This window comes from Ornithodoros turicata, chromosome 1 (assembly GCF_037126465.1).
Source record: "Ornithodoros turicata isolate Travis chromosome 1, ASM3712646v1, whole genome shotgun sequence".
NCBI lineage: Eukaryota > Metazoa > Arthropoda > Arachnida > Ixodida > Argasidae > Ornithodoros > Ornithodoros turicata.
This window is the reverse complement of record NC_088201.1, coordinates 24060887-24081698: the sequence shown is the minus strand read 5'-3', so window position 1 is coordinate 24081698 and position 20812 is coordinate 24060887. Positions and strand designations below refer to the sequence as shown.

Here is a 20812-nt window from a genome sequence, read left to right as displayed (position 1 = left end):
CGTTTGACATTCTGCACACTCATCTCGTGCAGCACATGCATTATTACATTTTTTCGAAGGACCTAACAAGCGCGTTCTATAATTTATTTTATAAGTCTCTGTTGTTAACATGCTTTCAACGTATCGCAGTCAAATTACAGTTACTGCTGCCGAAACGAAAGCGTTCCAAAACCATAATCGTTCAGAGTTCTCAAACCCGCTCTCACGTGGCATACTGGTCTGACGCTCTATTAACCGGCGACCACGTGAGCCGAATTAACTTGCTAGGCTCGAGCACTGTAATCACCGAAATGGGCACCATATACCGCTTCAGTTGACCGCAACAAAAGCTGATGCCGTTGCATTTAGGGTACAGGGGTTGAGGTTTTTGGAAGGCGTGACGCCTTCGACAGGTGGCAGGTGACTTGCGCCCCACGAGCGACATCTGTTTGGGGGAGCATGAAAGCGACATTTTGCGCTGCACGTGCCAGCTCATTACATGGTGGCTTGCTGGGCGCGTGCCTCATGCGTACTCTTTCACGAGGTGCGCGATTGCGGCACGTGCCACAACAGATGGGGACTTGCTACGGCGTGTAATCCACTGTGTTCACTTTGTGGCTGCGAGTGATTAAACTGCGGGTTACGCTACGTAGTCATGGTCCATATAGGTAAGGGACGAGTATCCTTTCTTCTACTGAAAACGCGGACATAAGGTTAGTAGAGAATAGATGTGACTTTGTTGTTTGGGCGTTGCTTTGTCGGGACTGTATGCTGCGGACTCTATGAAGGGGGAACAAACCCTCAGAAACCCATCAGTCACACGTGTGTTTGGTTTTGGACATCAGTCTAGTGATTGAAACTAATATGGTCGTTATTTTTGCGCGCATTTCGCTTATTGTTATAGCATAACTGAAGCTGAGGTCTTTACTTTTACCGATTTTTATGAGCCTTGAGCAAAATCCTGTTGCGCCGTCCGGGGACGCGATCAAGTGACATTAAAGGGACAATGTGGAGCAGTCTGCTGATTTTGAGATTATAGTTCTATTTGATTGTAATCTGTGTGTAGATGCCTAATGTAAAATTTGATCCAGCAGAGCATCGTAGCCTTTGAGATGAATAACAAGATCGATATTCCCGATCAACAAGAGAATATTCCCATCCGGTTTCCGTTTCACCGTGACGTTTGCATGACGTACCGCACCGTGGCGGACGTCAGAAAGGGTGTGCGCCCGAGATAGAGGCGATTCAGGACTGTTTTGAGATGTGGTAAAACGCAATGAGCAATTTTTGTCCGGAATCGGTGACTCGATTGCTTGGCAGTACCGAAACCGGAAGTTAGTGACACTGACGTCGTGCTGTAAAATTCAGTTTGAGTAATTAACGTCTCAGTTTAACTGAAATATTTTGCACTGTGATGACTCCTGTGACTGAGCATCCTAAGAAAGCATGTGATAGCGTTTGTTTAGCTTTTGGTTTGGTTGAGGCTGTGGCTTTAACCACCATTGTATCAGAGAAATAACCATATAATCATGCAAATATTCTCGATACTAGCTGACATGCTATAGCGAGCAAGCGTACCACTTATCGTATACGAAAGAAAATTTACGCTACCTAAGTAAATAACTAAATAAATTGTGATCGCCCAGTCGAGACCTGTAAAAGGTCATGGCTTAACCTTCTCACTTTCACCGTGAAAAAGCGAAGTTAGCTTGGTCGCGCGACAACGTACGACACCTTCCCCACCCCCTGTTTCCCTGAATGCTTCCTGAACCAATGTCATGAAGTACCATGACTGTCGGTGAAGGTCACGAAAACTAAAATCGTAATGAAATCAAGAGTGTGGCAAATGAATAAAAAAGGTCAAGAAGTTCAGCATCAGCCTAAGAATAAAAATCGTGAAAAAGAAAAGGGAGAGGAAAGAATCGGAATGGCCTAATGGTTAAAGCGCCAGACCTACAGGGCTCCATGTGTCCTTCTGACGCTAACGTTGCCACTCTATCAAAGGAATCCAGGTCCGAGCCCTGGCAAAGGCGTAAAAGGGCTTTATCTTTCCCTCTTTCACTGTTTTTGTATCTTTTCACTCCTCATTTCTTTGCTGCGTTCTTCTTTTGTGTGTCTGTGAGAGAAAGCTGGAGGCGTTGGTGCTTGTGCGTGTTCGAGGCAGGGATCGGAACCGGAACTGAACTCGAACCGAAAACTGCTAAAAACCCGTATTTTTGGCTGAACCGCAACCAAACCGAACCAAAATATTTTTTTGCCCGCGTTGAACCGAACCGGAACTGAACCGAAAAAAATTTAGGTGGTTACCGGTTCGCGAAACGGTTCAGACGTAACGTGCGTTGTGAGAGATCAGAACTACGATTTACACAGCGGCCAAAGAGATTAATTCGAAGCCGAAATTGGACAAAACAAAACTGCAATCCAGGTGCGCGAGGTATTTCGTATTTCCTCCTCGCAGCTATTGCGATAATTCAGTTGTGCTAGTTTCGGGACGGCAGTGCTTTATTTCACCAGCTAAGGAACACCGATCATTTTTCGGGTACTTCAGACACCAAATATAAGTGAAATGACATTCAAAACACAATTGGGCTGAAAATCGTGCTATGGCGGGTCAAATTTCTTGCTCCCAAAGGTAACGTCCGACTGTGCGCGCTCGGGAACGCGCCGTTTGGTCCAACGAGCCTGATCCAACACTGAGCGTGGCACGCTATGCAATGTTAGATATATATGAATATATATAGTCAGAGCGCCATTGGTCGTGTCTTTCTTTCTTGTTCTTGTTCTTCTTCTTCTTCGTTTTGGCGGGCTTGTAGGCTTCCGTATAGGCGCTTTTCATCCTCCAGCAACCCCAAGATTTTATTTTGGGCTGTAAATATAACGGCCAGTCACTGAGCAGAATGTAACTGGGTGTATACGAGGAATGAACATAGAGTACAGTATGCTACTGTAACGTTGCACTTGAAATGCAGATCTGTCACACGCAGTGTTGCTGTGAACCACTGCTATGTCGGCAACAACAACAAAAGTACATCGTAAGGACGTGCTTGCTCTTAACTCATGGCAATCCCCTCAAAATTCACTTTCCTGAACCGGTTTAAACCGGTTCGAACCGATATTTTGCTCTGCTGCGGAGCTGAACCCGAACCGAACCAATATGCCTGAAAAAGAACCGGAACCGAACCAAAAAAATAAGTATACATACATACATACATACATACAGGGTGTCCGGCGAAAATCCCGCGGCTCTATAATTCGTCAACAGGTGGCGCTATCGAAGAAATTTTTTTTTGTAAAGATCCTTGGGACATCGTCCATGAACTGAGTAGTGAGCGGCTCATTTGCATACGCTCGACAATTAGATAAGCATCTCAACTTTTAGGTTTTACTTCGCACGCTTATGGAACCTCTGTTTTACGCATCGGGACCTTCAGCGAAAACTATTGCAGGAAAAAAACCGCATCGACACTTAGTGATTTTTTCGAGTAATTAGTCGGTTTCGGTTTACATATTTCTTGCTCGGAGCAGCGCATCCACGTGCTCTTTGGATCAGCTATCCGCCTGGTTGACACACGGGGCTGGCAGAAGATGAGGAACAGCCGCAAGAGACGCTTTGATATTCCTTATCAGAGCGACTGGTAAACAGCAAAGCCGGTTCTGTCGTTCTGTAGGTGAGATAGCGTGCTGTTATCATGGACGATGACGAATGCGCCGCGTGCGCTGTTAACGCGCTGTTCTATAGCGCCACCTGTTGACGAATTATTCAGCCGCGGGATTTTCGCCGGACACCCTGTATATATATAACGGTTCCGACCCCTGGCGAGGGTGAAGAAATCGTTTCACTTTTGTTGTCGTTTCCTGCGTGAGGTGCCGCCCGCCTCGTTGTATGAATGTTTGCGACAGTCACAGAAACTGGATAGAAGTGATTTAAAAAGCATGAATGCATAGCTGTCCTGTGCTTGAGGAACTCAGTAGCTCAACCTGTCCCAGTCAGTCCCTGTCTTGGTATCCAGGTTTGAGCCCAGGCTGAGGCGCGAGAGTTCCTTGCAAATGCATTTCTCTCTATACCCGTGTCCAACCCAAATACGGCACGAAATGCAGTCTCTCAACCCTAGCAGAGCCAGTCCGCGGAAGAAATTATACCGCAGCGCGACCAGGTGGCGCCTATTGGACTCCTGTAGATTGTCTTCGCCTCTCATTGTGCAAAGCCTGCATCGAAGGCTCCATGAACGAAGTAGCATAATTAAGACGACTCAATATGATAGTCTTATACGAGCTGATCATAGGATGATGATAAAGAAAAGAAATGGGGATATAAGCCGCGACAAAGTCGGTCAGGCTATCCCAGTGCACCTACACAGAGTTTGTCAAAAAAGGGAGGATGTATGCGCATAAAGGAAAAAAAAAGAAACGAAAAAAATACACGGAAAGGAAGTAGCGACTAGCAGAGTAAATCAGAGTTCAGCCGATGGGAAAAACTTGTCGAAAATGTCACAAAATATCTAGTAGCTGGGTTTCCTCAAGGAAACTTTGGAGCGCTTTCAAAGCAGCCGCTTGATGATGCGATGCCTGAGGACTCAGAATTTTCACGATGTGAAAGTGTCGGGCGTCTAGACGAGCCAAACTTGCTTCTATAGGACACTGTGACAATCAGCGTACTTGGAGCACCCGAGAAGTATGTGCTCTACGTCCTCGCACTTGGCCAGTTTGTAGAGCAATCGAACGCCGTACGGTACATTCAATCGTAGCCTATATAGAAGAGACGCAGTTTGCCAAGAGAAGGACGGAGGCACTCGAAAGCGTAACTCAGGGTCAATTCTGCACAGCAGCGAAGACCGAGCAGATCTTGTCAGCCAAGAAGTGTTGCACATATGTTAGCTGAGGTCGTTCGTCATCTTCTTTGCGTCGTCTTTTGTGGGGTAAATGGACCTTATAGTTGGACGTGACCTTGTTGGAGTGCTCGGCATGTAGCAGCATCTGCGGCCTCGTTTCCGGCAGTGTTACAATGACCAGGGATCCCCGGTGATCGTGTGTCTCGGATGGTTTCCGCAGGTCTTACCATGCAGAGACGCCTGATTATGTTTAATAAGGGAGTGCATTTGCACACGCGACGTAGACTGGTGTGGCTAGCTATTGCTGCCACTAGGAACAAGCGTATAGGGCCAGGGCTTAGGTTCAGTTGAACCTCAGAAGGCCTCTGCACTCTTTCAATTGACGTCACGCACGTGGGCCTCCTGTGGCTGTTGGCGATAGATAGATGTGACATCGCCGAAAGCGCGAAGAAGAAGAACAACAACATAGATGAATGGATGATGATGATGATGTGGGATGTTTCCCTGCGTTGAGTGCAGGCCCTTACCCCATTCCAAAAAGGTTCATATGAAAGGATGACGAGGGAAGGGAATCCCTACAGTTCCTGAAGGAGGCCGGTGGCCCTCAGAAAGGAAACAAAAACGCCAAGTGCACGGCACTGATGTCCAGGGTTACTCCATGGGCCGAGAACTTTGCAGATGTTGAATGGTCTCTGATCCAGCATTTCAAGTTGACATTTAAAGGCCCGTCAGTAGAAATGGGATGATGATGACTTTATGATGTTCGCCAGCCGGAGTCCCCGACGATGATAAACCTGGAGGAGTCGTTGATGATCTCTTCCCAATCGTCGTTCCCGGGTCCGGTTGATACTGGACCTGTTACCTGTCTTCACTGCACTGGAGCCGAGACTGAAGTTCCCGTGATGTACGAGGGATTTATTTACAACTTATATTTACAAGAGTCAAATATAACACATGACGGAGGAAAGTCGAGTAACCTGACTTTCCGACTCCGTTGTCCAGCTCAGATCCCCTTTCTCAGCCTCTGCCTCCCCTTAAAAGGGTGACAACTTGGGCCACAACCTTAACTTGGGATAGCCAATCATCGGGAAGCCTGGTTCAAACTACATCAGTCCCTGGTTGGACTGGTTTAAATTTTGACAGCAGCAGTTCCTCGGAATTCTCCGCCCTTCATTCCCAATTTAGAGTAACGGTCCCGGCTGTCAAGTCGTGCACATCGTAGTTTTGAGCAGTGTAAGACGCGGGAGCCTCTTCCCCGATTTAGTGTCGGGGAAAACAATTGTCCCCTGTCGCCCCCGCTGCAGCTGCGTAGCCTCCGTGGTAGCCAGCGAGTGTCGTCCACCCTGAGCTGTCTAACGACCTCTGGACCGTCGCTCGCATACGTACTGGCTTCAGTCTTCTATAATGTGTCGGATTGTTGCCGGGAAGCCACAAGTTGTACACAGCGCCGTGTTGCTGTGGCCCAGCCTATACCGGAGCGCAGGGGTGAATGCAACGCTAACTCCTAAACGACGCACGAGAGACGTAAAGAGGCGAGGGAAACCGCCTGGCATTTCAAATAATAGAGTTGGGTCAACAGCATACAGAAGCGACCACCGGGTGATGTCATGACACCATTCCTGATGGGCCGAAGACGACGTCAACGCGGACAAGAGGGAGCGTCTATCCCCGTTCGAAAGTATGATGGAGACTGCTCAGCGGCTATGGTGAGCCGCAGCAGCTGCCCGATCCGCTACCTCATTGCCTCTTATTCCAATGTGGCTAGGCACCCATTGGAGGGTCAGCTGGTGGCCCCTGTCTTCTAAAACCTTGAGCGTCGTCAAGATGTTCACTACCACCGGAGCCAAGGAGCCACGGATACCCATGTTGTCTATGCACTGCAGCGCTACCCGCGAATCTGTGTATACCACCCAAAGGCGGGGGTGTTGATCCAAAATAGACTTGAGGAATAACAGGATGGCATACAACTCTGCAGAGGTGGCCGAGCTGCGGTGTGATAGGCGGAACCCACGTGAAATTGACTCCTCTGGAATTACAAATGCAGCAGATGAGCCTCCAGTAGTGGAGGGACCGTCTGTATATACGGCGGTTTGGTTTCCGTATGCAGCGTCCATCAACCCCAGAGTAGCCTGCTTGAGGGCTGGAGCAGGGGTTTGGCTCTTCGGCCCCTTGACCCCCGGGATGTGGGACGAGATGGATGGTTTCGGCAGTGTCCATGGTGCTACTGAAGAAGCGGTTGGGGCAACAGTGAAGGCAGGTATATGGCCCGTTAGTTCTTGCGGAAACAGCGCGATTTTGCTGTGGTTCCGCTTACGAAGCTTCTGTACCAGTGGTGACGGCGATGATGAGCGCGCTATCGCAAATAGTGGCGGAAAGTTTCTCTCTGACGGAGGACGCCAATTGGGAGTTCCCCGGCTTCGGCTACCACCATCCTCGTCTCAGCGCAACGCGGAACGCCAAGACAGGTCCGCAAGCTGGGCGCCAAGACACAACGGAGCTTGTGTTCGGACGTCCGTGATAGTCCGTGCAACGCAGGAAGGCTGTAGACTACTGAGCCACGAACAAGCCCTTTGTGGAGTGCAAGAAGGTCCCGCTCAGTACATCCCCAGCGCAAGCCGGCAAAGTGACGTATCACATTTCCCCAACGTTGCGCCTTTGAAATGAGATAGTCAATGTGTCTTGCCCACGACAGGTTGCGGTCCAACGTAACACCGAGGAACCTGTGGTGCCTGACCTGCCTTAAGGGGGATCCTCCGATGTGTAATTGGAATCGGCGCATCTCTTTCTGGGTAAACGGAAGGGTAGCGCTTTTCTCAGTGGAGATATCCATCCCTGCTTTCAGGATGTAGGCATGTATGGCATCAAGTGAGCTGTGGAGCCAACGCTGAATTGCAGGGCGGGACTTGCCAACCGTCCAGACACAGATATCATCAGCATAGATGGACAGATGCACCCTCTGAGGTAGGCACCCCTTGAGGCCCATCAAGACAATGTTAAATAACAGGGGGCTAAGGACACTTCCCTGAGGAACTCCCTGTGGCACAGTGATCTTTTCTGTGTCCCCCTCGCCTGTAGTGACGAAAATCTTCCGTTGACGGAGGAAGTCGGAGAGCCACGTCAGCGCCCTATGAGGCACCTTGACCTGCAACAACCCATGAATGACACAAGGATGGCTTAAGGAATCGTACGCCCGTTTGATGTCGAGGATGACAGCCATCGCTATTTGTCTTCGCGCCTTCGCTTCTTTGACCGAAGAGACTAAATCGAGCACCGAATCCATCGAGTTACGGTGCCTGCAGAAACCCGCCATTTCCTGAGGAAAAACAGATCTTCGCTCCAGCTGCCACTCGAGCCTGTGCAGTACCACACGCTCAAGGACCTTGCCAAAGCAGCTGGTGAGGCTCACGGGTCGGAAAGACGCCAGATCAGAGGGTTGTTTCTCCGGTTTCAGGATGGGGACTACACGTGCCTCCTTCCACGCAGCAGGGACCTGCCCATCCCTCCATGACGTGTTATACACCTCTAAGAGCGCCAAAAGGGATGCGACGTCCAAATTGCGGAGCGCCACGTAGGTGACCTTATCTGGAACGGGCGACGACGTTTTGTGGGAGATTGCCAGCCCAGTCTTGAGCTTGGCAAACGTGAGGTCTGCGTCCATGTCAGGGTCAGACACTGACGGGGCTTGACTAATAGCATGCTGCAGCTCCAATGCATGGCTCCGAAAGGCTGCACATTTCGCTGCCTCGGACCTTGCTGCAGGAATTTTGCAGAAGTCATAAGCAACTTCCTTCTCAGGCCTAGATACTGAGAGTGCCAGAGATCTTAGGGGGTTCCTCGTGGGAGGAGCTTTCCGGAGACTCCGCGCAATCCGCCAGACTTTCGCAGGGCTTGAAAACGGAGTCAGAGACGCGCAGAACTGACGCCATCTTTTTTTGTCAACAGCCTTCAATGCTTTCTGTACCGATGCATTCGCACGACGCGCGACTTGTGCATCTGCAAGTTGGCCGGATCGCCGAGCCTTCCGCTCTGCCCGTCTCCGAATGGCACGCAAACGCTCCACCTCCGGGTCCGTACCTGCGTGGCCAGCGCTGATCTTTGCAGTCGTGGTGGAAAACGTCAGACAGTTCACAATATGGCCGGTAAATTCGCCTGCGGTCATTCCCACGCGCACGTCCTTTTTGCACAGTTCACGAAAGGACTGCCAATTTGTTAGCCGTACGGTTCTGCGGCCTGCCCCGGATGAGTACTTGTAGTAGGAGACAAATATAGGAACGTGGTCACTGCCTCTTCCGTCCAGGTCCGTGGACAAGGTCAGGTACGGAAAAACGTCCCTCGAACAAAGTGAAATGTCTAATACGTCTGTTGAGTAGTCCCGGCGGAGGAATGTTGGAGACCCGTCATTTAAGACACAAAGATCCAGGTCTTCAATGATATCGCACCACAGGGACCCCTTGCTGCCTCGCCTGCGACTCTCCCGCAAGGGGTGATGAGCGTTGATATCCCCAACAACAAAGAAGGGATCACCCACCCCAGCCAGGGCTAGTGTTAGGTCATGGGCTGTCATCTGGACTGACGGCGGCACGTACACGCTGAGAACAGCCAGTGAAGTTTTCCCAAGAAGAATCTTGCAGTGCACGCAGTCGAAAGGCAACTGACTCGCCGTGTGTACTTGCGTCACAGCCAAGTCTTGCCGCACACATAGCACTCTCCTACAAGATGACACCCCCTGCTGACCAAAGACGGTATATCCACTAAGTCGGAAATCTGACTTCACGTACGCTTCACAGATGGCCAAAATGGGAGTCGGGTACTTCAATAAAAACAACTTGAGATCCGGTAGCTTCGTACGCAGACCACGCGCATTCCACTGGAGAATAGTAGCCCGCTTATACAGATGGTCCATGACCCGCGGTCAGAAACTTTTCAGCAGCGAGAGAGGCCTGGACCTCCTGGAGTCCAGCGGCGTCCGGGTACGCCGCTAAGATGGGCTTGAGGACGGCTAGAATCAGGGGGACCAGCACAGCTGCCGGGGCACCACTGCTCACTTGTCGCTCAGACTGCCTCAGGCGCGGAGGGAGCGGTGTGCTTATATGTGCACCAATTTGTGGAACCGCAGCGGTCCTCTTGACAACATCCGTATAGGTCTGGCGCAAGGGAGGCGAAGACGTCGGGGGTGCTGGGCATCCAGGCTAAGCGTTGGCTCTCACTAATTGAAAATGTATATGGCAGCCGGGCCAGGTGCATGACGTTATTGAAAGTGTGGTGAGGCCTTCTCTGTTGTCTATTAGGTGTTGGTTCAACAGGACCATAAGGTGTTGAGGACGTTATACCAAGTATTCCACCGCAAAACACGTAAACTTTCAATATGGCTGCAGAGTGAACGAAAAGTGTTCCAGTAATTCCTGTAGTCCAAGTGTTCCAGGCCCGATTAATTGAATCATTACACTTGCTTTAGACTTTGCAATGCATCAAGTGTTGCGCAAACTCTCAAAGCCGATACGTTCTTCATCTCTTTCGTTTTCGGTTTTCAGTTGCGGCTCAGGTTTAGCATCCAGTTTTCTTACAATGAGATTTCTAACGGGCTGGCTGCTTTGGTTCTGTGCACTGAGGTAGGGTATCGCAATTCCTGCGGTGAAATACCACATCCCATCGTCATGCATGTAGCTGCAGCTGCTGCTGCTGCTGTTGTTGTTGTTCCATGATCTGCTTAAAAGTATACAGCTTCCTTATTCGGTTTACTGTGTTGAAAAAACGTCCTGCCCGTAATACGTGCACGGCTTCATAGATTCGTACAACAACGCTGCCTCGGAGTTGGTTGAATTTATTTGATGCAAATATTACAAATATTTACAATGCGCATCAGGTGCACAACAATGCATGGGAGCCTCGTTATGTCGTGGACATTTATGGCATGGCTCCAATTTCAACAACCCAAACTTATTTTCCAATCTTCTACTCACTTAACCTACTTTATATACATTTGACGCTCTCAGCGATGTCCAAGTGATATGGCACAAACTGCAATGCACTGAAGAGTCACCTTGGTGTTCGCGACAAACCGTCTGCGTGAGATACAGTGACCTGTCGGAGTCATTTTTTCGAGCAAGTAAATATCGTGTTTTTATATTTATGATTCCTGTCCCACCACCTTTAGGAGAGGACCACTCAGTCGTGCATTTTAATTGGGAGACAAGTGGCATCCCACTGACCTCGATGAGAACCTACATTTATTATGAATTCGAAACAACCACTAGCGCATTTTACTACTTCTAATCACTCACCCGTACGTTAGAGCCCGACTTGCATAGCCCCCGTTGAAAAGGTTCTACGGAACTTACTCTATCTAACAAGTTGATGTATAGGGGGTGGAAGTACATGAGCAGGATCACGTGCCACGTACACGAACCGCAGATGATACAATGCCGACCAGGGTTTCTCGTTCTCGGTACTTACGCAAACCCGCCGATAACCGTACGCCAGCAATTTCGTTATGAATTCGGCGGAATTAGGCAGCGGCCGAGAACGAGGTTGTGTCTGCGACCTATTCCTGAGAATATTCTTTTCTCTTCACGTCAAATGATAATGCAGGTCAGTTAAAAAGACGAGCTTGTGATGATGTATAGTCATACTCTACAGAACATCAGTGTGAAGAGGAAGAACTCAATGCGCTGGAGCGTGTAGGGGTGAATCATTCAGGTGTCAGTCGAAGCTGTCTCACTGATTTATATTGGATCGTGAATGAAAAAAAAACAACAACAACATATTGTTGTGCATGGATGTGTACTAATTGTTTACTGACTCGAAGCTCAATGTGAAGTCTACGTATATATTCTGCAAAATGATGTAGAGTCTATACTACGGTCTGCTGGTGCACTGTCTCTCGCGCGGGCGCGGTTGATTTAATTGCACGTAATAAACATTTAGTTGTACAACGTTTCGTAAAAGTGAATACGCATAACTTGCTTCAAAGAGAATTTCGCTAAAAATTGCACGAAAGACTACAATCATTTTCGAAAAATGTAATTGCCGAGAACAAGAAACCCTAGTGCTGTGAAACGGAGCTCTTCAACTCTAACTTCAACATTCACTGTAGATGTTGGATTTCAGGTGTCCTCTTCAGCATGAGGAGGTGCTGTGTAGAGATCATGTTACGCTCCGCTGAGTTCAGTTTCAATGCATTTGTGTGGCTCTGATTAGGCAGTTTATTGGTGAGGTAAATAGTTTCACATTAGTTTTCCTCAAAGCTGCGAAGTAGCAACAGTAATCTTGGTGCCGGGGGAAGCTACCCTCTTGGTGAGCAGAGCAGATAAACAGTCGTGACCTAAGCTCGCCTTGAGTCAATGTCAATCGAATCGGACAACAGTCATGTTATGGGAATGTGACATTATCGTTATTAGACAGTTCTTTGTTTGTGTCAAAAGTAGAAAAAAACAAGCATTCGGATAGCTGCATGGTTGCCGTATAGTTGGGCAATCTGCTACCAGTACCTAGCGTTTTGACTAAATTGCAATTTGTGCAGCTCTATACCAGCTCGGCGACATTTCCCATATCACGGAGTCATAACTGATTCCATGACATCAAAACCACCGTCGGCTGCCGTTTCGGGTAAGCCAAATACGTGTGAAGACGGAGACGTGACGGGATCAATAGCAGGCAGTCTCACAACCGCGTAAGATGAAAAAATAAATAAATCAAAATACTCGAAATAGACACGGATAAATATACGGACAACTGTTTTGGGCTGCTCTGCTTCAGGGAAGCCTCCACCCGTCAGACAAGTTACTGAACATTCGCACTTTTCTTGCAGACACCAACTACACCCTGAATGGATGAATCGTGCAAGAAGGTCCAACTGTGCAATACGCGTGGTTGAGTCACCACACACTTGGTTTACGTGCACTGCAGAGTCCTGTTGGCTCTCACTGTGAGCTGCAACACATGCTATGCCTTTTATTTCATAATGCGTTCCCCTAATCGAACAACTGCAAAAATCTAACGAAATTAATGTAAATTGTGGCCTCATCGAGCTGCGGTTTCTACCTTTTATAACATGTATAAGTGCCGTAGTTTCTACGTTGTAGTATGCGAAAATGCAACTCAAATTCGTGCAATCGCAATCTTTGTTTCATGTTTCTTTTCAGTTCCATTAGATTGTATAACTGGAGGAAATTCTACGTCCTTATTAATGTGGTTTGATCATATCTTTAGCGACCATGGCGCCTGCTGCAATCAATTTTCTGGCGCCTCGCCCGACCCCCAGGTTTCCGCTAAGGTGCTTTATAGGCCTCGTGACATTTTCCACTTCGTTCTGTTCTCCCCCTCCTGCTGTAATGGCTGACAAGTGTCTGAGAGTATACACAAGCAACAAAGAAACTACGGTATCGCAGATATCAACAGTAGCTAATACTACAGTATGTTCCGCACGTGATGAGTCCTGTCTACATCTTGTCATGTACTTTGCAAGAAGACAACACACACAAAACAAGCAGTTCATTCGGATCGCAGCGACCCGTGCTCGGCAAAATCCGATGGGCACACAAAGCGGAAGACTATTGAAACCTATCAAGACGCGCACTTCCACCCGCCCGTCCAAGAGTATCAATCCACAGGACTAGTTGTTGTTCCGTCAGTAGGAGGCATGGCACTCTGTCGCGCTTATTGCAGTGCATGTGGCGCTCAGCTTCGTCCAGGAAGGCCGTCATGGTCCATGTTTGGCGAAATCACGTAATGCCCATGAAAGAGAGGGGTGCGCCGTTCATGTTCCCGAGATCACAGAGAGTCAACAGAGGGGCGACGCCAGCGATGGAGGTCCCAGGTAGGCCGATCCCCGTTCGGCCTGTGCTGCATGCAAGGCTCCGGCAGCCGCCGCTTCGGAAGCCCACGGCTGTAGTGACTGCAGTGCGTGCAAGGAGGCATTGCTCAAGCATATCGAGTCTCGGGCACCTTCGTAGATTGACTTGCCTACCACTTCAGCTTGCAAGGACATCATGAGTCGATTCGCTGCGTGCCGCTCGGCTTCCCGTTCCTCGGCTGTTTGTCGCCTGCAAGGAAATTGACAAAAGTTAGACACCAGTTCTTCTACCGCGCAGCAATAATCGCAATTCCACGAATAACTTTCAGAGTAATGCGAACTGCATTGACAGAAAGTAGTCCTGCTCAACAGTAAGTTCTTCTAATCCAGCATGGCGCAACTACTCCCCCCCCCCCCCCAAGCAATGCATGCCAGGTGGTAGTGGCGGTGGTGGCGGTGATGATGGTGATGGTGATGATAACAGCCTGCAATGCACGTCAATGTAGCAGAGGAAAGGTGTCCGAGGAAATGCCACCAGATGGGGCTTCAAATTGTGTGGAGTTTGACATCAAAGCAAACTGGACCCTTTAATTAGATCATAGCGCATTTCCATATTTTTCCCAAAGAGAGAGCTAAGTACAGTTAACGAACCAAGTAAAGACTAACAAAACCACTTGATTTGATTAAAAGTTTGACTTGCATAGAAATGGAAATTGTGTTCATGCTATTCGACTTTTTCTGGAATTGCATTCCACTGTACAAGAACCTCGCTCGTATCCTCTGGGTTTTATGCCATTCGCCACGTTTTTAAACCAGCCAGATTTTACCTGCTCAAGTGTTTACGCTATAGTGTGCTTCACACCATGTTTTTTACTTTTTTATCACTTTCCACCCCTGGCAACTTTCACACCGCACCGAAGGATGGCAAACAAATGTTAAGAAATTAAAAAGTACCGTTTCAAATTAAGCGGAACATAAGTTGTCGGTTGTTCAAACGAAGGATCGAAACATAAATATATAAATAAAACTATTACGCCATTCGAAACCAAGGTTTCGTGGATCGTTACCTTTATTATTGCGTTTTCACTCAGCACCAAACTTCGATCACTTTCTTTTTCCGTGCAGGCCGAGGATGGAAAAATAGATGATTGTGTGCGTTTCTATTGTACTGTGTGATGGTCGAGGCCTTTGGGCTACACATGTAATGAGAACCTAATGGAGGGATAAGCGAGCTTACTCTCTCTTTAGGAAATCCGTTGGGTTTCCTTCAAGGTCGCTGGAGGGCGGCTGCTAAACTATTGCCAAGTTCGCGAATAATTGGTAATGTTGTGCGCCATGTCACGATTGTTGCGGTAAAAGTACCTATTGACAGCGTAAAGATCAGTAAACAGTAATATTACCTCGCTTCTGCATGGAGGACCGACGCTGTGCAGACAAGTAGTAAACGCATTGCTATACAGCATCAGCCCACTGGTAATCACATTGTGACGCGGTAACGCGGTAACGTTGTGCGTTGACAAATATGCGTGGACATGTATATTCATTGTTGGCGTCTAGACGACTTATAATAAACTATGGCCGCAACACAACGCGTAATTAGTGTCTTAATGTTTGACGGTGTAGGTGTTGGTGGTGCACCTAAAGGTTTACATATACATGTGCTTGTGGCACGCAATATGGCGCACACTGTTGATTATAATTTTCCTAATAGTAGAAGCCAAGTCTACGCAGTCAGTTATAAAACCGCTGCGTGTATCAAAAGTGAATGCCAAGCACAGGTTTCCCAAGAAGACGTCATTAGAACCTCGAACAGGGCAAAAGTATTAAAAACATATAAAGGCCCTCTTCTGTGTAAAAATAATATCACTGTTCATTACCGATGCCAGCGAAAATTCCCGATTACCATATTGATACGTACGTGTGAAGGGAAATAAAGAGAAAGAAAGAACGCTGAAAGGAAAGCGAAAAGGTCCACAATAGTTTTTGTTAACGTTCCTGTAATCTGTGGTCCAAGTCTTATTATTTCACTTTTATTCAGCTTCGTAGCCGTCTGATATATTAACCTATTTGTCCTATATATATATATATATACCGGGTGTTTCAGTTAAATCCCCGGGCTAAATAATTCGCGAACCGGTGCACCAATCGAATAACTTTCTTTTTTACAAGTATCTGTCCAATACCGCCTACAAGATGCGCACCGCGTGAATGAGCGGGAGACGCTCATTATTTAAATAAAAATTCAAATGAGTTTCGTGAAAAAAGCTAACTTCTAAAGCAGGGCGCCGTCGGCATTAAAATGGGTACTACCCGTTCTGGGACCTTCGGTAGATACCTTTTAGAGAAAAATCTGCAACCGAAGCGGGTCATTTTTTGCAGTAATTAATTGGTTTCGGTTTACATATTTTTGTCGCGGCTGGTCGCGGTGAAGCGTAAAAGGACGCTCTTTCACTCCCATGTCCACCAATGAATTACGTCCTTACACCAATGAATTACGTCCTTTTGCGCTTCGCCGCGACCAGCCGCGACAAAAATACGTAAACCGAAAACAATTAATTACTGCAACAAATGACCCGCTTCGGTGGCAGATTTTTCTCTAAAAGGTGTCCACTGAAGGTCCCAAAAGGGGTAGTACCCATTTTAATGCCAACGGCGCATTGCTTTAGAAGTTAGCTTTTTTCACGAAACTCATTCCAATTTTCATTTAAATAATGAGCGCCTCCCGCTCATTTACGCAGTGCGCATCTTGTAGGCGGTATTGGACAGATACTTGTAAAAAAGAAAGTTATTCGATTGGTGCACCGGTTCGCGAATTATTTAGCCCGGGGATTTAACTGAAACACCCCGTATATATATATATATATATATATATATTGACGATTAATCACTAATAAGGTGGCTGCCGTATCCATCTACACGCCCAAATAGGCGTGGTCCTGATAGTCCTCCGCTTCTGTCGAGTATGACACCTATAGCGGCAGTTTGAGCGTAAAAGCGGGTTCTTCAAGAAGACCTTGGCAGTTTCAGGCAGCGGTGGTTTCATTGTTATTTGCAAGCGTATTCCGTTTGCCTTGCTGCCAAACAAGTACACGCCTAGAGGAGCTACCCGCACAAGCGTGGTTTCGAGTATACTTGTGGCGCGGAATTGGCGGTTGCGAGGGCTGAGCAAATGGTTGGCGCAATGACGATTTCCGCAAGCTATAATCATTATGCCCATGTCTTTGAGCTCCTATCATATTGTGGTTCGTTGCTTGCGATTTGCGCGGAACTCAAGGAAGTGCTTGGGCTGTTTGAGGCGACGACAGCGCAGCGCTAAAGTTTCGGGTAAAAACCGAGGACAGACAACGTACTCTGCTGAGCCCTATACAGGGTGTTAAACGTGTCCTGAAATTACATTTAAAGCGAGTGATAAAAGAAAAGTAGCGCGCGTTTCTCTTTTACCGCTCGCTTTAAATAACGTTTCTGGACACGTTAGAGCAAACACCCTGTATATGCTCAGAACGTAGGGATTCTAACTACTCGCAGGACTGCAACGAGAAAGCATGGTATCATGTTAGTAACCAAGGCTTTAGACATTCTCACGTTATGACGACATTATCGGAGCTTGGAGCCCAGCGCGGCTTAAAGTGGAATTAGCACGATGTCAAGAGAATTCACCTGAGGAAAGCAACATTATTAAGCGAAGCAGTAATGAAACGTAACATCGTTGTAGCCGATACCTGACATGCAATGTTTTCTCCGTGAGCCGCAAGCTGCCATGGTACTGAGTGTCAGTGATGGGAGGTACTTGAAGTACATTTCTCAGCACTTGTACTTTACTTAGGGTACATTTCAATGTGTGTACTTTGTACTGTACTTTACGCACTTTTCTTCGGTGGTGGTGGTGGTGACGAGACCGGCTTGCCGTTGTTAGCCTCACTCATGTGGGCTGCGTCAGCACTGTAGCCGAGATGAGATGAGGTGTTGAGATGATGACGATCACTGCCAGGCTTGGTCAGTGGTCCCGTGAACAAAAAGGAACTCTATATCTCATAGTCTCATAGTCGGGCGAGACCACATACCGTTTGGCTGACCTTTCCTCCTTTTTTTTTCTTTGTTCTAATAAATATATCCCCCCCCCCCCCCCAGATTCCCGGAGGAAGCAGACCATAGGCTGCGAGTTTTGGAGCGTCTTTCCGTGAAAGAGCCTTTGAGATGAAGGACATCTTCCAGCGTGCTATTCCTGCAATGTCCAAGGTACTGTTCTTCGGTACTTCCTTTCCCAATTGACATTTCCAGTACCCAGTTGACGATACAAACGTAAAACTTGGTCGCAAAATCATTTGTCTAGGTTCATATTAATGCGTCAGCTGTAAACTATCCATGTTTTCTATCTAGCGCTTGGCCAAGATGCTAGCTAAAAGCTTTCTGAAGATAACAGTCGAAACATAATTACCTCACCTTTTATACCAAGCGTTGAAAGGTCCAGCATACGATTTAAATTTGTAATGTATACTTGATGAGTACTTTAAATTACTTTGCCAAGTTCTTTGATGATTCGGGTTTTCGTGGCGCATCAGCTACTAAGGCCATAAACCAAGTGCTTTGTACTTTACTTTAAGTACATTGGTAGTATGGTACTTCGCACTGTACTTAAAGTACAACAAGTGCTAGGTACTTGGTACTTTACTTTAAGTACAATTTTGAAGTACGTTGCCCGTCACTGCTGAGTGTGAAGTGCATGTCAAGAGACTATAGAATGAAAAAGTTCGTCCCCGGACTTTGCTGTTGTTGCTACCAGTGCGAAGACACTTCCTCGAGGAGGATGCATGTATTAGGAATCGCCGCAAAGTTGTCGTTTTGAACCAGCTACCGACGCCTTGATCTTAAACAGGAGATTTGATTTTGTTGTAACAGTAAAGAGTACTTCGTATAGTAACCGACAGTGAAGCCAGATATTAGTCTTCACGTTATTTTATAGTTTTCTAAATTATCCCTTTCATTCCCTATATCTCCCTGCGGCTCAGTACTTTTGACCTGCATCACCTTCCACTTTGTAACACGCCATATGTGTTAAGGAGAGTAACTAAATGTTTGTAGACCTCTCTGTAAATCACCACAACGCACGTGCTGCACTGGCAGTGGTTGCAAAATATATTGCCCACCGTTTCAGAGATACCACCTACATAAAGGAGTGCAACGTGTCGGGCAGAGAAGGCGCTGACAGTGGCGTTTTCAAATTTGCGCCAAGGACAAATATGAACTTTTTTCTTAGTGCTCCCGCAGATGTTTGCTCATTGCAAACGCATTAAGTGCACCGTAATTAACGGTTTATTTCCATGTTTCCGGTGATGGGTGGTTAAACACAAATATTACGTTCGCTCTTTGCGTGCTGAAGTACGATTTGAAGATCTCTAAGAAAACAACAGCGGTTAAGATCCTTTATGGGAAAGGCGCAGATGTGGCTCATAAGCAAATAGGCGGTAACACCTCCGCGGCAACCGTGTTGTCTGTTCGAAAGGAACTCCGAGGCAGTCGCCATCGCCATTACGATCTCAGGCCGCTGCGGCGCCACCTTTCGCCTGCAGGCCGCGGGGCTCGGTCATGAATTTATGCAACAGTTGCCAAGCTTGCATACTCGGCGGGGGGAGGAAAGTCTGAAAGACAGAGCCGTAATTTGGCTCCTAGGGTTCTACACGCTATACTTTGATTGCGTGTCCAGACGAGAGGAGTTCAGAGGAGAAGGGAGATAATGATCGCGTGTCATTTCGTTGCCGGAAAGCTTGTGTGATTGTACCTTCCCTTCACCGACCTCGCAGCGTAACAGATGAGCGCATCATCGAAATAATTTCAGGTAGAGGACATCTTTAACGGCCACATGACGCTCAAACGTTTATTATTGGTGTCAAAGCGACATAGCGTTCTTGGAGACGACTGTTCTTTATTGGGCAATAGTCAATCTGCCCTCTTTCAATCACCATTGCTGCTGACGGAAGTTACTTGTGAGCGATCGGGAAAAAGAAGGACAGGTGAACTGGCGAGGCCGTTTGGCAATCAACCATCCTGACCGGAGTCTCACTTCTAGCGTATGTATCAACATGTTGTGTCTCTCAGTGTCGCTTGTTCTGTATTGTTTTTTCCTTCAAAGAACTGTATCATTGAATGGTGACATGAACAAACAAAATGGAAGTACGAAATAAAGAAAGATATATAGAGAGATGCAAGGCAATCGGACCGGTGGTGCTGAAGCAAAGAAGAGCTCAAATACAAAACAAAATGTGTTACCAAAACCAGTATTAAATTTTTTTTTGTTAATGATTCTGAGTGCTCTTGCATTTGCCTGTACCGCATAAAGATATGATTAGTGTTATCACACATCTTGTGTTAGCTGTTGACCCAACGACGCCATCCCAAGGTCCCAAATTACAGCGTAAAGTATATGTCCTATCTGCCGAAGCACTCACCTGAGGCACATCGCGTAACGGCATTGGTCGGTAGCGGGTATTAAGGTATATGACAATAATCGGCAACAATACGAACCAGTTATTTCCTTGCCGAAAGTTGGTGGAAGAATACGAACCTAAATGATCATCAAGCCGGATATAGTCTTGCCACAAGGACAGTTGCTTTGCTTCGAGTCGCCGCGCCTTCCTGGTCAACGAAATTAACGAGAATCGACCGCAACGCCTCCTTTCAAGGGGGAATCGTGAGAACTCAGTGCCCTATTTGCCTCGTTAAAGACGTCCTGCCAACATAACTCTTCACGGGAATACAACCGTATAACGTCAGTGTTCATTTGAGTACCTCTCTCCTGATGTAAAACCTGATTACCAGAGACTCGCGTATTTGTCAATTACAAATTATTTTTCCGCGTTCCCGATTCGACCTACAAGTGACGTGAAGTCAGCGAATGAAAGGAAACGAAGAAAACGACGCATGCAAACAAAGAGAATGCAGTTGGGTCGAGCACATACCGGAGGGCGCGTGTGTTTTAATTTTCGCTTAGGCATCGTCACGTGGCGATTACGTTTCAGCACGCTCAAGCTTAATTAATTTGCATCCTACTTAAAAAAAAAGGTAATTAATGTTCCCAATTTCCCGTCTCTGGCGACGAGGATGCGCAGAAGCTGTTGGAGCGAACGCCCGACGGGTCGATGCAGGAATCGATCCAGCGCATGCGTGGCACGCCTGTTTCCCTTAATTACGCAGTAAGTGTCCACTTAACTTTCGCCTC

The 20812-nt window shown here is 47.4% G+C and overlaps 1 protein-coding gene across 1 annotated transcript in view; it reads right to left on the bottom strand.

Annotated features, from left to right (window-relative positions):
* Positions 1-11819: 11819 nt before the first annotated feature.
* The window catches only part of LOC135397616 (T-cell leukemia homeobox protein 3-like), a 44401-nt gene continuing 35408 nt past the window's right edge, over positions 11820-20812 (bottom strand). The window contains exon 3 of the mRNA XM_064629236.1: positions 11820-13849. Coding sequence (XP_064485306.1) covers positions 13588-13849 — 262 coding nt within the window. The 3' untranslated portion in view covers positions 11820-13587. The remainder of the gene's footprint in view (positions 13850-20812) is intronic.